General features: G+C 40.9%; 1 protein-coding gene across 2 annotated transcripts in view; it reads left to right on the forward strand.

The window, feature by feature from the left end:
• Nucleotides 1-24,058, forward strand: part of DDHD1 (DDHD domain containing 1) — a 68,001-nt gene that overhangs the window by 21,871 nt on the left and 22,072 nt on the right. The window contains exons 3-7 of one of the 2 annotated variants that reach the window (XM_055716653.1): nucleotides 2,300-2,401; nucleotides 9,002-9,130; nucleotides 10,929-11,076; nucleotides 20,781-20,887; nucleotides 21,069-21,175. In XM_055716653.1, the coding sequence (XP_055572628.1) occupies nucleotides 2,300-2,401; nucleotides 9,002-9,130; nucleotides 10,929-11,076; nucleotides 20,781-20,887; nucleotides 21,069-21,175 (593 nt within the window). The remainder of the gene's footprint in view (nucleotides 1-2,299; nucleotides 2,402-9,001; nucleotides 9,131-10,928; nucleotides 11,077-20,780; nucleotides 20,888-21,068; nucleotides 21,176-24,058) is intronic. The other variant, XM_055716654.1, reaches the window with a different exon arrangement.

The raw sequence follows: 24,058 nt of genomic DNA on the forward strand, positions 1-24,058 counted from the left end.
TGAAATTGGATCCAACTTAAAAGTTGACCCTGCCCTGTGCAGAGAGTTGGAGCAGATGAATCCCAGCAGTCCCTTTGACACAAATTACTCTGTGATTGTTGCAGCACAAAAAAGCTAGTAGGCTGCAACAAGGCTTTACCGTTGGTCAGATTCTACCAATGTGCTGTATCTCCTTCCTCCAGAGGTCAGAGCACACTGCTCCTCCTCCATCCAGTCCCCTCTCCCACACTCCTCAGGGCTATTTAACCACTTAGCAGGAATGAGCTACAGCTGCACATCATCCATGTCAATCAGCCCACTGCCGCTGAGGCATGGCCACAGCTGCATATCATCACTGCAAATCAACCCACTGCCTTCGTTCCTCTACATGTGATCAAGTCTATGATTCTGTGATAGATGATAGGAAATGTAGAAAAAATCTTGTGAGTCAGAATTATTTTTTTTTAATGCATTGATTTTGAAATGGCAGAAGTTTATTAGTTTTTCTTTTCAGAATTTCAGCATGGTCTTCTTAGATGCCAGAGAAACTAGAAAAGTTGCATTATGTTGTTTTGGTTTAGATTTCACATAATGTTTTCTCTCTTCATAAAAAGTTTATATAGATTTTTGTCCCAGCTGGCTGAATTAACCTGTGGATGGGAGAGTCATAGTCATAGCATCAGAGAGTCATGCAGATCAGGAGGGATCTCTGGAGACGGTCTGGTCCAGTCTCCCCGCTCAAAGCTGCGGTGTCGGTGAGAGTGGGTTGCTCAGGGTATTTCCAGTGGGATTTTGAATATTTCCTACAGTGGAGACTCCACAACCTCTCTGGGCAGTCTGTTCCAGTGTTTTACCATCCTCACAGTGAAAAACATTTTTTCTTATACTTCTCTTGAATTTCCTGTGTATATTCTTCTCGAGTGTTGTATTGCCACAGCTAGTAAGATACTTTACAGACTAAATTATTCCATCAAGTCCCAAGTACAGTAGCTACGAGCCTAAATTTCCTCTCCCTTAGAAAACTCATGTGCAATAGTAATATACCTCACTTGCATCTGTATTAAGGCACCTGCTGACAGAGCTGTTAGCTGAGGGTGTGAAGTGGCATGATCCTGGACCAGTGTTCCTGGCCAGTCAAAGCCGTTGACACAAGCGTGGAGTATCATTCATTTGTACTGGCCTAAGTTACTGGATCATGGAGTATTAACTACTCCTCGTGTTTGTAAGGGAAGATGTCATTCAGTTGCATTTCTCCCCACTCTCCAGCAAGCTAAATTATTTCAGGTAATTTCAGCTAAATTACTTTGTGGATTTAGAAGCCAGGCTGGAGCCTCTTGATTTCCCACTGGATTTAAACACACTCTCTTGGCTCTATCAGGTTTTTGAGGCTACAACGTTTTGAAATTAAAAGACTATTTGTGTGAGTGAGGGCCCACAGAGCAGTAACACAGAAGATGTAGATTTGTAGGACCTCGCTTTCAGTGTTGCTCAGGAACCCCCAAAGAAGCATAAAAGGTGTTCATCATCGTCATCAAGAGTCAGTACAAGTCCCCTCTTACATAAAAGTGGCAAAAGCAGCTTCTTCCTGCTCACGTAACTTTACCTGCTACTTAGCAGCAGCTTTCACTTACCTTAAAGTATCTCTTCTGTAATCACACAGCGCCAGTATTTAAAACCCTGAAAAATAATCTTTTGGATTGCTGTGCAATATTTTGGTATTCTCACGAGGAGTGAAATAAGACAATTGAAAGTCTAATGGAAGTTACAGGCTTGCCTTACCATCAAGGGGAAGCTCAGCAGCAAAGCGTGTGTGCTGTTGCATCGCTGTGAAGGCAGCTTCTTGAGGACTTAACAGGGTAACAGTAGGACATTTTGTCTAGTCTAACATAATAATGTTCTTAGACTCTTTGGGGAAAATAATGGAGCTGTGCTTAAAATTGAGTTGTGTTTTCAAATGTTTATTATATATGTAAGAAGGGTTACTGTGTTCTACACGATACCAAGTAGAGTGATTGTGCTTTTGTACACGTAAATGCAAAGGCACTCGGTGAATCTGATGATGCTGTGCCCCAGCTGTCTTTTACTAACACCTATAGCTGTGTTGTGGTGTCATAACTGTGTATGAAGAGTAAAGAAAGTGAATTTGGATAATGTGACCTAACGCTTTGGCTACAAAGCCAGGTTTTTAAGTGTACATAGATACAGAGAAATATACTTTTTCAGGAAATGTGACAACTTTTTTCTAAAAATGGTAATACTAATTTAAAAATTACATCCCTTTTAAAAATTTTACTTTGAAGCTCAGTGTTTTTACTTTTAGTTCTCCAGTACCTCCTTCCCTTCTCCCTCCCTTCTTTGTTCAAGTGGAGAGGACATAAGGAGAATTCAGATGCTGCATGTCTTAAGCGAAAGCATTCCCAAGGTACAGTAATTGTAGATTTCTTTTTTGTAGTACTCCTGACTTAGGAAGCTTTAGATTCTAGTTTGCTTATATCAGTTAAATGTGTTAGATTTACATGCTTCAAATTCTTGAGCTGTATTCATGCCATTTCCTTCAAAAGGGAAGGAAAAAGCATCATAATCTTAGAAGAAAAGTAGAAGCATTGTGAATCTTAGAGAAAAGTAGATGCTAACAGTATCATGCAGTAATCCTTATTATAATTATTTGTGACTGTGATGAAAACAGTACACATTTGTTTCTTACACTCTTTATATGTAGTTTGGCTTTTTTGATAAACTAAAAACTTTTTTAGTATCACAGCAGACCTAGTACAAGATAAATTATGTCAGAGAAGGAGTGGAGGGTTTATACTAGATAATATTTTGCTTGCCACTTTTTTTTGGTTAACACATGCATCGTTAATTTTATGTTATAAATTATTTTTACTGCAATTTTTGTATGAGTACTGGAATGAAATGAGACTTTGGACATACGATATAGAAAAGGGGAAGCTCTATAGAGCACATGATAAAGGGTGCTGTGTTGCAAGAAACAACTTTGAACTTTGCAGCAGCTGATGTGCACTTTTGTTTCAGAAAGTGGAAGTAGATCTTCCAGGAGCCATGAATGATTGCAGAAGGCTCAAAAGTATTTGTCACTGATCTTTCTCTGCCACTGCTAAAGCCAGTAGTGATTAAATTTTTACTGACTTCAGTGACGGGGGAACCAGACTTCTGAAAACTGCACCCTCAATTTAAAATTTAAATGCACATAGTAGTTTTAGAGTTCTTCTTGCCATACCATACATTCTTGTAGCTCTGGGAATATTATAAATGTTTGCCTTTTGACTTCCTTTAATTATATTTTTCTATAAGGATGTCCAAACAAAAATGTCTGGAATCAAAATGTTTAATAGTAAACCTTTTTCTGCCTCTTCTTGCACATGGAACTGAATTCTGTTAAAGGTAAATAAGTGCAACTACTGCCTTGAGCAGTAAGAAAGGACTTCTGCATTCTATTTTGTGGTTGCAACTTTGAAATTATTTTGGTTTTTTTCTCTTTTTCTCCAAATCATGTTCAGTTGTGGTGATGAATGTGTTTGCATTAAAAAATTAAAAGGAGATGCTTATGTAACAAAATAGTGACATCAATGAATTAAGAGGTGGTGAAGTGCAATATAAAAATGACAGCAATGTGAAACAGCTCTTTTTAATTAAGAGCAATAGCCTTTTTAATGGTTTTGTGTTTGTCTTTTAAGTAAATAAGAAAGGGTTTTAAAATCCACAGCTGTACATCCGGTTTATATAGCATAACTTCGGAGTTGTTTAAGAAAGGACAACAGCAGCCACATTATGTTCTCAGCTACCTGTATGATGTGGCAGGCTTTTGTGCAGAAACTACTGTTTAATGATTGCAGGAGAGACTAATTTAAAAATCCTTGAAAAAAAAGAGGGCAGAAAAGGTTTTTGGACAGTATGTATCCTTTCTCTGGTCTTTAGCCTGACTGGAATGACAGTGCCTTTGTGGCAGAGATGGAGGCAATATCAGCCCGTAGCACTTGAGAGACGCTTTCCTCTAGACTGATTTTGACTTGAGCATCGTCAGACTCTGGTAGAAGAGAGTCACCCTATGCTTTGGTTTGGGCAGGTGGGTGAAAGTATCAAGTGAAAAACCACCAGTGCTTACCTTAAAAGGTATTTAATTTTAAACTGTTGGCCCTGTGAAATGCCATGTTCAAGTGCCTGTCTGTCTGCACTTGATGCTGGAGGTTGGTGTTCAGCTCCTCAAGCACTTGAGCTGGGAGGATGTGTGCACTGGCAGTGCATGTGCAGTCTGCACATCCCCAGCTCCTCCATGCATTTTGTGCTACGAGCATAAAAAGTAGTGCAGACTTTCTGCTCCTCAGTTACTCTCCAGTTATTTTGACTCAAGGTGTGTTTCTGCAGTCTAATTGAGACCAGGTTCTTCAAGGTTTCGGGAATATGTATTCTGTATTTTTGTTTACTTCTTCATTTTTCATATTTAAGCTTTTTAGAGGGAATTTTCCCTCTGTGTTCCTCTATCTCAGTGAAGCTGGAGGTTTGTGTGATAGTAACCATTGCTTTCTTCAGGTGAAAGAATGCCTTTCTTGATCCCTCTCGCTTCCCCTATGCTTCTCTCCTTGTTCTTGCATGGCTTGCTCACTGCTGTCTAGCATCAGGCTGTCTTCCATCTTCAGTGGGGTACTCTGGGTGTCTGTCTTGGTTGGTATTCCTGAAAAATGTTGTATTTCTAGTTCCCAGCTGCAAAGGAAACCAAAATTGGTCTCATTTTCATGGGCTTGGCCTTCAGTCCCAAACTAGAAAGCTAAGCAGTGTGCAGAACACCTAGGGTTTTCTGCAACTGGGGAAGATGCACCTATGGAGACACCTGCTAAGAAAGCTGGGCATGTTACCAGTGTCAAAGAAGTAGTTCATGTGAAAACAAAGCTGCAAGAAGTCTAGTCCAGAGGGAGATGCCTGTCCCGTGGTTTTACAGGAGACCTTTCATCATCAGTGCCTGATGTTCGGTGATGCCATAGGCACAGTTATCTTGGTGAAGCTCAGCAACATTCTAGCCTGGTGCCCTGGAAAGAATCTGCAAATGTAGAAAGTGTGCTTCTGAAGGACCCAGAAGGCAGAGGAATGAACATGAAGAGCAATCCCCTGTGCCATACTCACTGCCTAATCTGAATTCTGCAACTTGGCTTCCTCAGTCACACTACGACATGCCTTGGTGACTTCCTGACACACTGTGACATCGCTTGATATGCAGAGCTCCTGAGTTGTCAGTTTGACCACCTCTACAGCATGCAAGAGTATATGGACAGTTACCATTTGTTCTGCAGAGAAAATGTAAATCGTGTTATCATCTCATCATCTTCAGGAAAACATAACTTTCTCTTCCTCATGCTCAGTTTCAAAACAGCAGTGGCAGCCCTTGTTATCCCATACCTGGAAAGCACAGTTTGCATATTTTGATTATTTTTTTTTTTAGGATGCTAATTTTCAGACTGCTGTCAAATCCTCTCCAAAGACACTTTTTTGTTCCCTGCCTCACTATTAACACACCCTGGGACTGTGAACCACAGCAGCTCCTTTTGGTTGGGCTCTTTGAGAGCCAAGAATGTCTTCACAGTCATCGGCACAGTGTTGACCCTCATTAAGATGTACCTTATTGCAGGGCAGTTTTTTTTACCTAAAGAGTATCTTCTGTGCATAATGACAGAGAAGCACTGTCTGTCTGTGCCTAGCTATGCATGCAGACGTGACTTGTGGATCATTTAGCCCTGTGACTGATCTCAGCTGGGCAGCTCTTCTCTCAGCTGGGTTTCTGCTGTGCAAATCTGCAAGGGTGTGCCATTTTTCTCTCCCCAGACATTGTCGTCACTGGGACAGATCCTTATGTAAGGATAGAGGAAGCACAACAGTAGCCACAAGCTGGGGTGTCACTCCTGTTTTTGAAGGGATATTCTTGCATGCCTGGAGCTCAGGGTAGTAGATTTTCCCTTATTAGGGGACTTCTGTTGTGCTGGTGGACATCCCATCTAGGGTCTGAGGATGAACAGACATCCCAATGTTTATATAAATTAAAAAAAGGGAAACAAAATCTCAACCTACCTCAGTAAGAGGGTGCTCTGGTCTGTGGAATGGGTGCATTGATCCTCAGGCAGACTTTTTAAGTACTGCATCCCATGGGATTTAAAAAGAGTGCCAAGGTGGAGCACCCAGCTTAGTTTGTCTTGACCCAGGTGATTCTTGTTAACTTTTAAAGGAATGTGTCTGCCCTGCTTGGTAAGATAGACACCCTGGAAGTGCTATCCAGACTTGTGCAAAATACTGAACTGGACTGCTGGTGCCTTTGAAATGTCCTGCAGCCACTGTGATTGAGTCTACCGCTGGTTTGGACTTTGTTCTGGAGTGTGCACATGGACAAGCACTCAAAAGCAAAGCAGTGAAGGTGATGGTAAACAAAACTTACTAAGACATGCAAAATAAAATGTAAACATGTCAATTAAAATGGCAAAATTTATCATCTTACTGGCAAATGGGTAGATTCTCTAAAAAGAATTGTCTATATGCGTGTTCTGGATTGTGCCACTTCCCTAAAATTCCTGATACTTTGTGGTTGAAGGAACACTGAGAAGCAAGGACAAAAAAACACTTTGTATTTTGTTTGTTGGTTGGGTTTTTTTTGTTTAATGGGTGCTGGGTAGAAAGGAAGGGTGTATAGGCTAGGTGCTGTAAAAAATGTATCTGGCCTTGAATGCAGTGTGTTACGTTGACAACACATGTCAGAGAGGTAAGTTACTCTGTTGTCAAGAGACAAGGAAGTTTGGTCCTACTGAAGGCTACTGGTAGTTTCATGTGGTGCCTGTGTTAACAGTAGACCAGATTTTTCAGCTTACCTTTTGAAGGCATTACTAAATATGCAGAGAAGTAGTGTTGGATGTTTCATTTGCAGTTCCTCAATGCTTGCATGCCTTGTAATTGATTTCAATGTGTCCTTCAGCTTAGGTGTTTTTGAAGAGCACCATAAGAGTAGAAGTTAGGAATTTGTTCTTCCCGAGTGAGAATAATTCATGCAGGGTGGGGAAAACCTGCTTCTTTCTGTATATTCTTTCCAACAGAGAGGCTGGACTTGATTCCAGAAAAAGTTCGAGGATTGCTTCTCCATCAGCTGCCTATTATGCCAGTGGTAATAAGTGACTCGGCCACAGGCCTCTCCATCTCTTCCTCTGCATGCTCTGGACCTTTAGCACAGTGCTTTCCAAAGGCATCAAACTTCCAGCCCTCCTCTGTCAGCTTCCCCAGGAACATACTCTGAGAGGGATTTTACAGAATGCAGGTGGAACAGCTCTTAAAGACCTGCTAGACAATGGAAGGCATAGAAAGTCTACATCAGTCATGGAATTGAGGATGGAGGAGATTGGAGAGTCATCTGCAAGGAGGTCCCTTGCCTTTGCCACTAGACTACAGTGCCAGTCTCAGGACACCACAGTCTCTCTTGCGTTGTCTCCAAGCGTGAAAGAGGAAGTTTTTTCTGGAAATTTCCTTTTCCAGTTCTAAATTGAGATTACTGGATGTGGACTCATCTCTGCACCTGCAGGGCTGCTCATGAAAACATGTTCATTGAGTTCTTAGTAGGTTGCTTCTTGCTCTGGCCAGTCATTACTCTAAGCTGACATGTCTGCTCTTCAAAGGCAGGCTTACTTCCTTTCCTGTTCTTGGTCTGTCAGTATAAAACAGTCATACAGTTCTAGTTATTTTTTGGGAATCAGTTGTTTATTATGAAGTAATCCTTTTCTAATCCCCTTGTTTCTTACAGACTTCATTTAGTTTTTCATTGGACTACATCAGGTCTCTCTGCGTTAGCAAAGAAGCAAAAAATAGTACAGGTCACAACATCTAGTTTAACATGGCTGGTTCGTACAGTTGCAGAGTTAAAAGATGAAATCATGATGGCTCAGGCTTTCTCAGAATGTTTTTAGAAGAGTATAAAAAATTCAGTTGAGTGGCTTGAAATAGAGGACAGGTTAGAACTCCACTTTTAAGGGGAAAAACCCCAAACCCAGAACAACCCCTCTGGGTGTTTTCCATGACTTTGAACTTTTTTAGCAAGACCAGTGACAGTTAAGAACACTTTTTGTTACAGGGCATTTGCTGTTGTCAGCTCTCCAAATGTTGCATATCCCACCTTAGACCAGACCTAAGCAGCAGATTTCCAAATTTAGGTGAAATCCAAATTCCTAGTAATACAGCTGTGGTACTGCTTTGCTCATGCAAGCTCCAAACATTAGATGAGAGATTCTGATTTGCATTATAACATGCCTGCTGTCCTTGGTCCCGACAATCAGGCAGTGTGTCATGAGGTTGGTCCCAGAGTTCAATCAGTTCCAAATCTGGAAAACACAATAACTGCGCAAAAATCACTAGAGCTCTTAGTGGTTTTTGAAAGAGCTAGATTCTGTTCTGTTCCAGAAATTACCCATTCAGAGGCTTTCTCATTAAACTGCATTTCCAGCTCTTAAATATTTCTGAAAGAAATGCAATGGAGCCTTGTAGTAATGGAGCCTTGAAAGCCTCTGTGCTGCTGCAGAGGACAGTCAAAGCCAGGGATCTGGCTGTACAGACACAGGAGAGAGAAGACAGCAGTGAAATTGCTCTTTTTCTAGTGATGACACTGCGTGGGGCAGCCACCTGGTCATCACACCAACCTGCAATATTTTAGGATGCATTGCCCTGCTCCCCTGTTTTTTTGTTTTCAGCTAAGGCAATGTTTTAGAAACCTACCATCCCAAAATGAGAGTGGGAGGAGAATGATGTGAAATGTCCTTAGAGGCGGTCTGCCAACTGCTGCTTGTCCTGGTCAGATTAATCCTAAATGTAAAAACTTCTTAAGGTAAGAAGTAATACAGATTGAGGTATAATGGAGCTCTAGATTTTAACCTGTATGTAAATTACCCTTCTTTCTCTCTCTCTTTCTCTCTCTCTCTGTTTGAAGAGGCTTTTTTTTTTTCCCCTCTTACCCATCTAAATTAAATGTTGTTCCTTTTTGCTGCAGCTTTTCATAGTCTAAAGTTGAGTCGCAAGCATGTGGACTGGCACAGTGTGGATGAAGTGTATCTTTACAGTGATGCAACAACATCTAAAATTGCAAGAACTGTTACACAAAAGTTGGGGTTTTCCAAAGGTAATATTTCTCAGAGTTTGTAAAGAATATTGTAAATACTGGTATTTTAAGTTTGTTACTTTAATGCTAGAGGGATATTTCAAGTTTGAAGTTTTAATGTAACTAGGCCACTTCGGCCATTGCAGTTTTTACGGAACAGTATATGAGGGTCCTTAGATCGTTGCACATAATTGTAACTAGATGTACATAGGCTATGACTGACTTCTATGACTTTTTTTTTTTTTTTTGATGTAGCAGTTACCATTATGTAATAAGTGTATGAAAATACTATAGTGGCTGAGTCCAGCAGCTACAATATAAGAATTACAGTTCCCTTTGCAACCTTTACCACTGCATACTTGCAGACTGTGATGCATTCCTGAAGTACATGATCATACCTTCCCCTCTCCCCACCTCTTGCCTGTTTTTCCATGCATTAAACAGACATATGAACTGAGAGGAGGGATGAAGCGTTTAGACAGAAATTGTTTGCAGTAGGAATCCAGGCTCATTTAATCTTAAAACAACCAGTCATAAAGCCACCAAGGCTGAGATAGTTGGAAGAGGGGATGGTCTCTCAAGCAAAAGGCAGGTTATTGCCAACCTAGAAAACTGGAACTTGTCCTCCCTGTCATGGTGCTCCTAATCACTGCTGGACAACTACAAACACAAGAACATACGCATCTGTTTTGTTCCTTAGTCTCTAAAGAGACAAGATCAGCTAAGAGGTTTGGCTTTAATCTCCATACCTCTGTCCTGTAATTAATGCCCTCTTGCCCCACAGGGCTCTTGGGTGGATACTTATTTAATGTTTGCCAAAATCTAGTATAATTCAGTGCTTCGGTTCCAGAGGAAATGAATTATTCTGTATCCAGAACATGATTTGGATAGCGTGTAATAAATAGTAAGAACTGTCCCAAACAATTTGGTGGAAGAAATATCAAATAGAAGCCCACTTGGAAAACAAAGCCTGCCCTGTGTTTTACAGCCCTTAGTGGTTTTGGAGTGTTTTCCCCCTCCTTTAAAACGAGCAGTTTGTTCCAGGTTTTGTGGTGGGGAATATTGCTGCCTTCGCCTGCTTGCCCATCTGAAGGGGTTGCTGGGCTGACAAAGAGCTAGTGCTCATGCAAGGCTGTGGTCCTCTCTGTGGGTCTGTCACTAGAGGGGGATGGAGACACACTGTGCCAGTGGGTTTCTCGAGCCATCAGCACTGCAGTGGGAGAATACCCATATTTGCCCTGGGTAATTGATTTTGGTTTGGCCACTGAACTGGAGAATGAGTGGCAATATTTGAGATTGGATCAGCTTGAAACAAAACACAGGCTTTGCTTGTCAAAATGAAAAACTGTAAAGCTTTTCAACCAGCTCTCTTAATTGGGTCAGAGAGTGACACTGCTTACCAGTTTTGTGGCAAGATCATCTCCGTGATGCTTTCATGCTGTGGGAATAAGATGGAGATATAAGGAAGTTTAATGATTGAGACACATGGAAGAAGGGTATTGTGTTGTAAAAGTGGATGGGCAATTACACAACTGTTTTCTAAAAAGTTATTTTTCAAGACATTTCTGAAATTAGTTATCTTTACAGCGGAAATAGCCTACTAATATGTTGACTGATAAAACTACTGTCACCTAGTTGCTCAAATCTCTCAGGAGTTTAAAATTGCAGATATTAAAAAATAAGTGCTATTTCTTTATGTATAATCTTATTTTCCAAATACTTTAATGTATTGGTCTGAGAAAAGTCAAACTTCTGTCAACACATAAGGCTGTTGCACGTTACAGAATGTAACTGATCTAGGATAATGTTTTTTCTACAGCTTCAAGTAGTGGGACAAGGCTACACAGAGGCTATGTAGAAGAAGCTACATTAGAAGACAAGCCACCACAAACTAGTCACATTGTGTTTGTTGTGCATGGTATTGGGCAGAAAATGGACCAAGGAAGGATCATCAAAAATACAGCTATGTGAGTGCTTTGTAATGTTTGCAGTACAAAGTCTGGCCTGAATATAAGGCTGCCGTTATAAATGACAGCAGACCCTTTGCTTTAAGCTGTGTCTTTTCCTGTTCCCTTCTCCTCCTCTTCCCAAGTCATTAGTCTTTATATTGTGGGTACACTGCTTTCTATGTTAAATTGGACGTATGGACTTAGTGAGAGCTGCTGCAAGCAGAAGAGTCAAGATATGTTCTGTTTTCGTTACCAGCACTTGCGACTTTCGGGGGACTGGCCTCTGAATTTCTAGTACCTGTGGTCGATGACTTTGCTGAGCGGGAAGAGATTTTTCATTTGGTCAAAATTGAGGGGAATCTCCATTGTTCCTGGTGGTTGTGAGAATAGTGGGCAAGTGAAGTGCATACTGGTAAGAGAGGGGAAATGGGGAGCTAGTGGGAATGTTGGCTTTCCTAACAGGACAAGGTTACTTCATGCAGTTGGAAGCTATTGCTGTGAGACTGCTCATGGAGTTCTCTGCATAGATGCCAGTTGAAAAGTAAAACATGAGTGAAAGCTTACTGGATCTTTTCCTTGAGTCTTTTGTGAAGACTGGTTTGCAAATGGCTTTTGATTTGACACCTGAGCTAACTCAGAAGGCCAGCTAGGGTGCTGGTGAACAGGAAGAGAAACTCCTGAGCTATTGAGAATGCTGTACCTGAAAAGATATTTTTTTTTAATATTAAAAGAAATTGTAAAGTTGTGGTGACAGTATTGTGAGGGACGAGGTGGTGTAGAGGAATGCTTCATTAGCTAAAAGAAGAGCCTAAAAAAGTGTGAATTGCAGGTCTGTATTGCACAGATGGTTTAGTATATGTGTCCCAAATAGTTCCACGTTCCATCAAAGTTGACAGAAATAGTGGCATACCCAGTGGCTCCTGTGAAAGTATGCGGGGAGCTGGGATTGCGGATTTCGTGGTAAGAGCTTTGTGAACATCCCTTTAAATCCCGAATAGCAGTGCAGGTTGGTGCTGACATGCTGGAGCTCTGGTGTGTACCATCATGTCAGCAGGCTCTTGTGTTCAGCTCATTGTTCCACTTCAGTGTCCACAGGTGTGGTAGAGTTAGACCTCTTGATTTCATTGTTGTGGCATTTGCATCTCCAAGCAGCAACCTGCTACTCCTCCCCTTGTTCTGGCACTACACTAACAGCAGCAAGAAATACACACTTCAACCTTGGAATTTTCTGCTTTTTCTTTTTCCCTACCCCATTTTCCCTTGAACATGCATACAGGGGTTGTATGGGTGGATTAACTTTGACTGAGGACACAGTGCATAGGTGTTCATTCTGTAAAAAGTCCTGCTTTAATTGGCAGCCTGTTACGTGAAAACTTTTATCTAAATGGGAAGCAAGGCTTTTTGTGCTTCAGTAAGTCTTGCTCATATCCTCAAGAAATAGCAGGCAATATTGCTAGCCTTTTAAGATGCTAACTATTGGCATCATGATGTATTCTGTACAGGATCTGCAAATGAAAGCATCATTTTAGATTGAAGTGTGTGTCTCTTTTTTTTCTTTTTTTTTCTTTTTAAATAGCTTAAAAAACTTACCAGTGAGGAACATCCCATATGTTCTAGGAGGAGATTTTAGAAGAAATGTCTGCCAGACCAGCATAATGGCAGCTCTCATAAGTCATCCTAGCACTTTCTGTTAGCACCTTCATCCACGATATTGGGGGGGGGTGGGGTGTTGGGTTTTTTTACATTCTTTTGCATTAGGAACACAGAGAGTCAAATGTTGAAGTGTTGCCTTTTTAAAGATGGTAAGATGGGTTAGGATAAATGTTTTCTGACCATTCCCATTCTAAAGTAGACGCTAAGGAGAAAGACTTCAGTGTTTTCTTGCTTTTAAATGCACATTCCTCATAGGAAACCTGTAGTTGCAGTCATGCTCAATCTGTAACTTAAGCCATAGGTCTGCCCCATCTGTGTCACCACTCTTTTCTTTCCTCCTCATATCTGGTACCACCAGCAGATGTAGAAGTCACCATTGGCCCTCAGAGTTGTCTTGGGGTGCATGTAGCTTTGAAGGACTTGGATGTCACTTGTGATATACATATGCTGGAGTGGGAACCTTGGGGTAGGCGTTCCTTAGAAATAGAAAGTTGCCTTCGGTTTAGGCCACAGCACATCTGTGTGTTCAGGGTATGTTCCTCCAGTGCCACCAGTCCTCTCTGTGGACTGTGGGACACCGATGGGGAGAGAACAGAGATGAGGCAGGTTGGGTAAGCCAAACTCCTTGCATTTTTTGTATGGTATTTGGAGGGGACTCTGGAATCTGCAGAGGAGAACAGTTGTTCAAGTGCCTTCCTTTTCTGCATCCACAAAAAAAAACCCTCTTGTGCATTTTTTCTTTGCCACATATATTTATTGTTGCTTCTTTTGGGGTTCATTCTGCCCTGGGATAATGCTTGTATTTATTTCATCCTGTGTGAGTGCAACGCTTCAGTTCATAGCACAAAAATGTAGCCTCATTTGAACAAGTGGTCCTGAAAGAAATAAAAAGTGCAGAAATACAGCTTATAACCCAGATATGGAATACTCTGTCTGTAACCCAGGCCAGTGAGAGACCCTACCAGAGCTCATCCGATATGCTCTGTCCTCACGTTACTGCCTTGAGAGGAAATTGGTGCAGCTCATGTGATGTATCAGCATCATTAGGTAGATCCTGTTGGTTACAGAGGTGAAAACAGAACTCTTCTTCCAGGGTAATTTAAAATTATATGAGCTAATTTCATTAAGGAATGGAGTTCAATCTAATCATTAATGTCGTTGGATGCTGTGGTCACAGGATGTCCTGTAAGTAGGTGGATGGAAAAGGTGCTTTTATCGATGCTTGAATGAACAGGTCTTTGGTAGATGTGACATAATTTTATTTCTTCACGGCGTAGTTAAACACATTTATTAGCTAAATGTAGCACGGCAGCTGGTACAACAAGCTGCTCCTGTCAGTGCTGATATTAACTGCAGAACTCATCTGGGAAGAGACAGTACCTCCTCCAGGCTGGAACAGTGATTCAGCTGACCTAACGTGAATAGAATAATGTACTGTGAGCCACTTCGGTAGCACAGGGATGAATATTTAAGGAAGAAGATGGTATATTCAGTATTTTGGTGTAATAGAAACTTAAGATATTGTGGCATACTGTACTTCATTGGAGGGTTTTTTTATTTGCCATCAGGTGCAGTATTCTGACATTATTAGGTTTCTGATAAGGCACAATGTTAACCTAAAAAAATATCATTTGGGGATATCCTTTTGTTTTACTGTGCACACTTTTCTATTGTTATTTGGAACATTTTTTCACTGGAGCCTAACCTCTGATTTTGTTGAATTTGTGCATCTAGATTGGGGGTGGGGAGGGGTGTCCTTATACATATGAAATAGAATTTAGGAATGTTACTGTCCATGTTTCCAACATGCTCTACAAAAAAATCCTATTGTTTTACCTAACTTGGGTAAAGGTCAGACCTTTAGGCTGACCACCTAAATTTCATCAGCTCCTGTGCTTGAAAATTGAATGAAGTAACTGTTCTGTGTATTTTCATAATAGCTGTAATGTTGTGATGCTTCTTGGCTGCTGTTGCCCTAAAGGTGGTATCTGTCTGCCTCTGTCTGAATCTTCTGTTTTGATTCGAAAATTGTATTTGTCTGTGCTGCTGCTCATAGTCAAAAAATTGCTGTCTGCACAAGCAGCAGCATCTTGGTGTTCCGTAATCACCAATTACAGTTTTATTGCCAGTCCCATTAGAAAGCATTTTAATTGCGGATTATCATTATAACAACTACTTCAGAATAGCCGTTTTGGTAAATTTCCAGTGGTATGTATGCAAGCCCTTACAGAGTGCAGAGCCTCTCGGAGACCTTTCAGTGTATTAAATATGTGCTGCTGCAATCCTAAATCAAGATTTCCTGTAAAATTTTTCCTATAGTTTTTAGTTTTTCAGATATGTGGTAGTTTTGCTTATTTTCCATGTAAACGCTTGCATTGCATTAAATACATACTACATGCTTGTTTTTCATTCTTCAGTGCTGGTAATATTTCTGAAATTAAGTATCCAAATGGTAAAAATTGTGTTCCAGGTTTCAACTTGAGTTTGTCTTGCAAGCTTAATGAGAAGTTCAGCCCAAGAGGTAAAAGGTGATAGTTAGGACATTAAATACTTTCATAAGAGCTTGTTTTGCGTACGTTTATAGTTATCTAACACATGACTGCATATTGGACAGGAGCTGTAACAGCTTGTTTAGCACTTAGATGTATCTCTGGATCTGTTCTCACGCCCATCCTCCCCCCAGCCCTCATTTCTGCCCTTTCCTTGCCCGCACCAGCAGGACTATCTGTATGGTCCCATTGTAAACTGGATCACTACAGCTGGTCTGAAAAACTGGAACCCTGTCTGGAAGATAGGAGTGAGTGGCAAGGAGGCAGGGGGATGTCAACGGGAATGGGGAATGCCTGATCTGCTTTATGCCAAAGGCAACATCTCACTGTGAAGGGCAAGCTTGCCTGCCATTTGGGAAGCAGTATTGGAGAGGGAGGCACTCACACTTGAAGCACTTGGATCTCCACAGGCTTGTCTCGGGGATCCTGTAACCAACTAACCAGAAGCTTGAGTTCCTTTGATCATGCAGCATCCCATTATTCTCCAGAAGGATGGAGTGTGAATCATGATCATGCTTACTTTGCATCCTAGAATGTCCATCTTTCTTCTGAAGTAAAATTGAGTCTGCATATGTTACAGAGCAGCAGTCTTAATGTGTCTGGTCTGAGAGCAGATAAATCCCTGAAGAACAGTGGCAGAAGATACTTGTGTCTTGCAGTTGCTCTTTGAAATCCTCCTTGAGCAAGACCTGAGTTGCTGTTTCTGCGGTGCAGCTAAGCTGTTGAAAACAGCCTCCTTTTCATTTCCTCTGGCTTGAACAGATCTCAGTTTTTATCACTCGTGCCTGCTACTCTCACTTCAACTTACCAAATTTAGCTCTAGCCAGCCCTGAGTTTCCTCAATATCTCATGGTATTGTTTCCTCAAAGAGTCAGTGAGTGCTGCCCTCCGTTTGAGGGCACTCAGGGTGGTGAAAGCAGTTGAGGAATGCTTTAGAGCATAATTGACCAGTTGTGTGACCAAAATCCAGGAATGGATCCACACAGCTTTGCAGGCAGTAAACAAGAGTGTAGGGGTTTTTTGTGGGGACATCCCATTGCCCTGGCTCTTAAATCAAGAGTTCAGAGTAAGAAGTTGGCTAGTGTAATGGTTTTCAAATTAAAGACCATTCCCTTTTTCTTGGCTATGGATCATCTGGCAGAAGAGAGTCTGCAAAGATGACTTGGGAATAAAATGAGTAACATCTTCAAGCCTTCAGGCATTTTGCTCTGTTACTAGCTCTCAAGGACATTTTATAAAATTTGTGAACTAGCTGAAGCTAACTTGGTTTGCAGCTCACCAGTTTTTAATGTAGTGTTTGTGACTACTACAAAAGAGTAAAATTAGTAGCCTAAGATTAAAAAAACTACAGCAATAATCCTAAATATGTTAACGTATTTGTGGAATATACGTGCTTAAGCAAGGATGTATACCTGTGAAAATACAGGTTTATTATTTATTGGTTTAATCAGAGAAAGGCAGCCAAGCACATTTTATTTATGGTGAGTCTCAAAGTACCTATTTTCAGGCCATTACTTCTTGCATGGAAAATAGCAATATGTCAAAATGCTTTCTAAGAGATGTGCTGCATCTGCACCTAGATGATTTTTTTTTTTCCCCTTAGGAAAATCATGAGTTGTAGTTGTTACCATGTCTTTCAATATATAGATTGAAGTAATTGTTGCTCTGGGGTCAGTATTTCACCATTCGTTTGTATTGGAAAGGAGAAGAATTCTCTGCCTGTTTAGATGGGAATTTATTACTTCAGTTGGTCTTATTTTAGCAAGTGAGTAGAGAGACTTGCTATCTAATAAAATAGCTCATAATACTTATTTTTAAAAAGCCAGAAGAAGGAAAAGAAGAAAGCACCTTTATAGCAGAACAGGTAAGTGTGTGTATAGCAGGTATATATGCTGAGGTTTAGCATGTGAGCGTAGCCACATTGCTTGGCAATTATACCACAATTGTATTTAGAATTTATAGTGTCAAAGTGTTGCTCAGAATCAGTAGGAGATGTTGTATGGTGCCATTCGCTGTAAATGAGATGTGTTGCACTGGGAGTTGTTCTGCTGGTGTGTTTTCAGTGCCTCCATGATTCTTGTGATCAGGAAAGTGGTGTGACATTGCTGCTGTAAAATAATGAAAGAGGAAAAAATTGCACCTCTGACAGTATTTGGCTAGTAACACTGAACTGGATTGCCTCCAAAAGTTTAGTGGAAGGCATAAAAATTAAATGTTTTGGTAACTACATGGTTTGTAATCTGCAAAACTTCAGTCAGCAGTTATTAACCAGCTTCATAAGGTCAGTGCGCAGTGCAGTGAGTCGTAGTGGAGGGGCACACCCGAAACACCAAGAAATGCAACTGCAGCATATTTGATTTTACATCAGTGAGGTGGTAATTAAAATTCATTGAAACAGACCTTTTGTGCGCTTCTACCAGAATGTATTTTGCAAGGCGTAAGGAAGGTGCATGCAGAGTTGGGTTTTGGTTTTCTAATGTAACTGAGTGCTTTTGAATGTTTATCCATAATCATTCTAGCAGAAGCTTCGGACTATTCTGCCAGAGGCGGGGCCATGTCTGGACAACCTCAGCTGACGTCAGGGGGAACCCTCCAGATCGGAGTAAAATCAGGTTTTGCATTTCACAAAATTTGGATAAGGACACAAAGCTGGCACAGCTTTGAGGAGGGGAGACTGGAAGCTTTTGCCAAAAGCTTTGGCAGAATTGCTAGACTACGCTGTTTTTTCCCAACTCAGATATCTAGCTTCAGAAAGGAGACTTACAGTTAAAAAAAAGTCCTCTGTGTCAGTTTGCCTGTAAGTAGCTTTAGTAAGATCTGGACCCTTCTGAACAGGAAGAAGCCCTGTAGCTGTCATGTTTGAAGATGAGGATGTCAGTAGCTCTCTTCATAATGTTTACAGCTGCTACTGATGTGTAAATAGTTTGGGTAGTTTTCCCTGAACTGTTAGAACCAGGTTATTTACCGGTTCCTTCACTTAAAGTAGTTGTTGCCTTGTAGAATTTTGTGCTTTATTCATCTAGCGTTTCTATGCTTTTAAGCTTAGCAGCTTTAGATTGCTGCTTGGTTGGTCTCCTGCTAAACTTGTTTCTGAATCATCTTAGTTGGCCACCGTCCTTCATGCAGAGAAGGTTAAGCTCATTTGGCAATACCAAGGAATTGTTAGCATTTCCAAAGAATATTCATTTACATTTTAGGTCCCTGCATTTCCTTGTACTAGTAACCCTCTGATTTGTTCAGACAGGTGCGTTCCTCTTTTGTTTTGATTACTTAGGGACTCCAGGAATGTTGGTGTCTTTACTGAATTTTTATCTTCTTGAGAATCTAGAAATTCCATGTGGTTGAAGTTGGGCTCTCAGATAAGTGTCCCTAGAGGCATGTTTGTGCAGGGTCGTGATGGGGAGGGTTGTTCTGTGCTTTGCAAAGCTGGGTCAGATCAGGCCGTACATCAACCCTGATTTCAACAGATCCTCTTGCTGATTTCTGCTTTACTTAAACCTTTGACATCTTGTTGGACTAGAGACTAGGAGATTAGGAGTGCAATCAAACCAGGCTTTAAAAGCAGAGGTGCTGATTTGTTGCATTTCTTGGCTGTTTGGTCAGGCCATCGGTAACTGCTTTGGAAGAAAGGGTGTAAAGGAGGCTTCCTCTTCCCCAGAAAGCAGGTGTCAGTTATAGAGAAGTGTTTTGACCGCCTGCTTCTGAAATTTGGTACATCCTTGATCTGCTTTTTGAGTAGCAAAATGGGCTTTTCATTTCCCTGGAGAAAAAAACATAATGTTTTTGCAAGGTGTTGGCTTTTGTACCCCTTCTTCACAGAAGTGTGTTTTTCTCTTGCTGTGCAGCCGGTAAGGCTGAAGTAAAAAGATGGAAGGTATTTTGCCCAAAGCCACCATGACATACCTCTGCAGCCCTCAGGAGCTGCTGGTGGTGCCTGAAATTCATCTCTGTGTTTGTTCCACCAGACACTGGCTTCCAGCTCTTCTGCACAGCCTAAATCCCGCTAGTGAGCTGCGGCTGAATGGGGCAACAGCTACACAGAGAGATTAAGAGCAAATTTTGTGCAGGAGAACAAGAGAGCAAACATCACGGAGGAGCTTTGGGCAGCTCCTGGCTTCATCTTGCAGCTGCCTGCTGTGTGCTGCTGGCTTTGTTTTAAAGGGGGCTGAAACTAAGACAGGAGTTTGGCAGAGTTGTCTGTGTAGTGCTAATGCTGTGTTGGTGCAGACACTGCTCATCAAATGGAGCAGCTTAAGTGATTACTGTCTCAGGTGCTAGCAGTGATTTAGGCTAAACTGTCTCATTTCTATTGAAGAACAGAGGAGCATTAATATATTCAAGGAAAGTGGCTCAGCTAGGGGGTTAAACTTACAAAACCGTATATGGACTGGTAGAAGTGCAGATGGGGGATTAATGTCATCATGCCTTTGGTTGTAGCAATCATTAAAAGGGATTTGCTTTGAAAATAGAAGAAAAAAAAAAAGTTGGAACTCTGGGGTTTGCCTCAGAAATAAAAAACCCTCTGATGCTTGCAACTGGGAACCAGCTGCTGGAAACCCAGCAGTGCTGACCCTTGGCTGGAGCTAGTTTGTCGTGCTCATCTTTAAAAATGCTAATACTATTGGGAGCCAAGATTAATGTAAAGGAACAAAAGGAAAATATAATGCTTTCTCAGTGTGGTTGCTGATTTTGATAGAATGAATGGGTATTATACTATCTTGTATCATTTCATGCTGGGTTTCATTTTTTACGGATGGGTCTTTTATACAACACAAGTAAAATAGCATTTTTAAAAGAGTGTTAACATACTGTTATTCCCCTTGCCCTCCAGCAACAGAGAAGGTCAGATGTACTTTGGGGTTGAGGTACTTTTGGGTTTTTTTCACATCCCTTGAGAGAGGTGCATCAATGTTCATGTTCAGATATGCTTTAAAAATACGAAGTCTTTTAAAAGGACTGTTAGCCTCTCCAAGTTGAAACACCAGTAAGTGATCCTGTTTCTCACTTCAGAGCTCTCAAGCCTTCTCAGTTGCTATGTGAAATTAAAATAAAATTCTGACCTTTCAAGCAATATTTTTTATATTTTATTTCTGTTTAAAAGCACTGAATTGTCTTCCTTACATAGTCCAAATGGTTGATTTCAGTGGATTCAGGATTTCAAGGCAGTGGTAAAATTCTTAATTTTCAGTGACATCCTACCCCAAACCCCCCAGACTTAACAGATACCTTTCAACTGAATTTAAGTGGTTTATGTTAAGCCCATAGTGCAATATATTTAAAGGTTTTTAAACTGTTTAGAGCATGTAATACACAGAATTTTCCATTATATGACAGTTTAAGTACTTTATAACAGAAACAGGAGGTTGAGGTAATTACCTATGTTAGTAAGCAGGTATTGCATACTTGAATAGTAGTAATGCAATAAATGTGTTGTTGCTGGATGCATTAGCTTTATTTGATAAGACCACCAACAGTAGTCTTTACAGGAACATGTTCTTTTTTTTTTTTTCTTTGTTATAGCATGCGAGATACTGCAAGAAAAATAGAAGAAAAGTATTTTTCCAATCTTGCAACGCATGTCGAATTTCTTCCGGTTGAATGGAGATCAAAACTTACCCTTGATGGAGGTACATTACTTAGTTCTTTTGCTGTTCCAGTAGCTGCAGTCTGCAAAATTGTCCCCAGAAGTTCCATGCCGTGTTCTCTGCACGTGCCTTGTTGGGATTTTATCATTCTCAGACGTGTAACTCAAGCCTTTTTTCTTTTTTCTCCACCCACCCCCCCACCTCCCCCCGCCACCCCCCTCAGACACAGTGGACTCCATTACTCCAGATAAAGTACGAGGTTTAAGGGATATGCTGAACAGCAGCGCAATGGATATCATGTATTATACAAGTCCTCTTTACAGAGATGAAGTAAGTGTGATTTTATGTAAGTGTTACTAGAGCAAGGGACATAGAGGCTGAAACAACTGGGCTTAGGAATGTAAGCAAAGTTTCCTTCTGGGAGACCCTGCTATAAAGAAACTAACACTTTGCAAGTATGTAATGGACATCCGTAGCAATCAAAACACAGAGATGTAGGAGTGAGAGGAGTAGCAAAACAGGAAAAGTACAATCGATGTAATTTGTTCAGAGCAGAAATGTCCAAAATGGATCTGTATCAGCAGCTTAGAAATGGGAATGTTTTTTACAGCATTTTCATGCATCTGCATATTCAGAGCAGTGGGAGTCCATAGAGCTGAGTTTCTTCTTACCTCTTGCAAAATCCGTGGACATGTTTGTTAGGGGACTGTTCCTGTACTGGACGCTCCCATTTTACCTTGCCATTTCTGTGTAGGCACACGTGTATTGCTTTAGGCTCTGTAGCTATAGGTGACCCCATTAACCCGAGAGGAAAAGCCTTGAATAAATGATAAAAAGCCCACAATATATGTATAATACATCACCCCAGCAGCATCCGTTGTGTATCACGCTTATGGGAAAACCCCTGTGGGGATGTTTTAGGATTAGTTTCTATAGGAATTGTAGGGTTTTTTCTGTGTTGACTACTTTATGTATGAAGTAATGGTAATCTTTTTGCAGCCTTGGTGCACTGCGGTGGGGTGGAAAGCTAGAGACACTTCCAAAGCTTACGTGGGGATTTGATGCTCCTTTTCATTAAAATTAGGTGTGTTTAAGTCCTTTAAACTGGCAACATAATTTTTAAACCTAAGCTACCTAATAATACCTCTTGTCGTGGTAGCAGCAGTGGTGGTGAGATTGCTACGAGCCTTTTAAGCTTCCAACACTGGCAATAGGTGTACCAAAAGCAGTAGCTCTCCTGTTGCTCAGTGACGCAGAGTTCATTGTTCAAGGCTCCTGGGTGCGCTGCTGTGTGTCAGATTTCTCTGTCTGTTGTGGAGCTGAGACCAGCATGAACTGTTGTGGCAAGTGATGAAAACTTCTCTGGCAACTTTAAAATAGATTATTTTTTTTAAAAAAAAAAACTGCATTAGGGGCTTGGCATGTCTGTGGGCATTTTATGGGAAATGGATTAGTGAGTAAAGTTCAGGTATGCTGGCCAACAATGCATGAAAAATTTAATTCATTGCTCAGGAGAACTGTAGTTTTTCAGGTATATCACCATCTCTCAGGTTTGAGAATTGACAAATAAAATGAGTGTGCTGTGGCTGTGCTTAGATCTGATTACAGAAGACGTAAGTTGTTTTTTTCACCTAATCAAGTGAATTTTCTTGGAGTGTTTGCAACAATATGCACAAGTCGATCATGCCTTGCCATATTCAGACTGCATTCATAATCTTACAACTTTCTCAAAGCAAAGGTGTACAATTTGAATTGCAGGTATTTGTCAAAAAAAAAAAGTGCTGTTACAAATGAAACATTAAAACCTTGAAGAACAGGTTTCTGAAATGCATCTTCAGTGTTGCAGTCAAAAGGTTTGGGATGCAGGTTTTCTTGTGTTCATTCAGCTACAGAGTTTGTGTTCTGCCTTTGAGTTGTCAGGGATGTGACTACTTTGACTTTACTTGTTTGGTTAGGAGTTCTGTAAAGCTCATGGTCATTAAATAGTTTTTGTGTATTTTTTTACCTTTTATTTTGCCTTTACGTGCAGAAAGGAGACTTGTTTTGGTTTGGGGTTGGGGGTTTTTTTTGTTACTCATCCCATTTTATTTTCTGTGACCTAACTTTACAGAGTTCAAACACAATAGTATCAAGTTGAACGTTCTTCTGGAAGAGGTCGGGGGTTTTTACCAGGTTCAATGTGGAGCCATTTTAGGGCACTTTGAGTGCTCATTCCAGCTCAGAAATGAGCCTTGTCTTCAAGTATCCACATGGTCACGCGTTGCTCAGATGTAGTGTTCCTGCTCGCACTTCGTCACACCAACATGATTCTTTTGTATACTGTAGGCACTTCTAATGCTTTCTATTACATTCTGAAAGTATCTGAAAAGGATCACATTAAACTTTGCTGTGCCTCTGTGAAATAAATTGAGCAGTGCAGTGAGTTCAGCCTCGGGAAGGGTAAAGTCGCCGTTCACCTGACAGCACTCAGCAGTGCTTTGATGTGAAATTCTTTCTACTTCCAAGGATTTCCCCCCACATCTAGAAGTAACGGAACGGCTACTTTAAAGCTTTTAACCACTCTTTAACAACTCATTGAGGGATTTGCAAGTGGGTAGCCACTATCTTCTTTCAGAGGGAAGAAACCTTGCGGTATCAGCTTTTACATTAGATAGCAGGGAGCTGTTTCAGGTGCAGCTGGATTGCGCTGCTAAGCGTTACAGGAGCGTGGTGGATGTGACCCCCTCTCTGATTTCAAGTATTGTTTCTTCTATGGTGTGGTAAGAGAATACCCAAAAGGTGTCTCTGACTTCTGACATGTAATGTGATTCCAGACAGGTATTAATAATTCAGTACAGCCGTATGAACATCTCAGTCTGGTCTCAGAGTTCACTTTGGAGGGTGTCTGCAGCCAACAGATTCGGCTGTGGCGTTTGTGGGTGGCTGCAAGCGAATTGTGCTACACACGTCCTTATCTATATAGTGGTCCATGATGAGTAAAAGATAATCCCTTTTTAACACTGCACAGATAATAAGGAAAAGCAGTAAATTGATATTTTGATGCACACATGCCTATTCCTAAATGAACAGTTGTTTCACATTTTAATTCTGACCTTGCTAGTGCCGTCTATGGTGACGTAATCTTGGAGTTTAGTGTCTTCAGTGGGTGACTTCATTTCACATCTGTGTCACTGTAGCTTCATATTTCTTAAATAATAAATGGCTGTAACAGAG

This window comes from Falco cherrug, chromosome 7, assembly GCF_023634085.1.
Source record: "Falco cherrug isolate bFalChe1 chromosome 7, bFalChe1.pri, whole genome shotgun sequence".
Classification (NCBI taxonomy): domain Eukaryota; kingdom Metazoa; phylum Chordata; class Aves; order Falconiformes; family Falconidae; genus Falco; species Falco cherrug.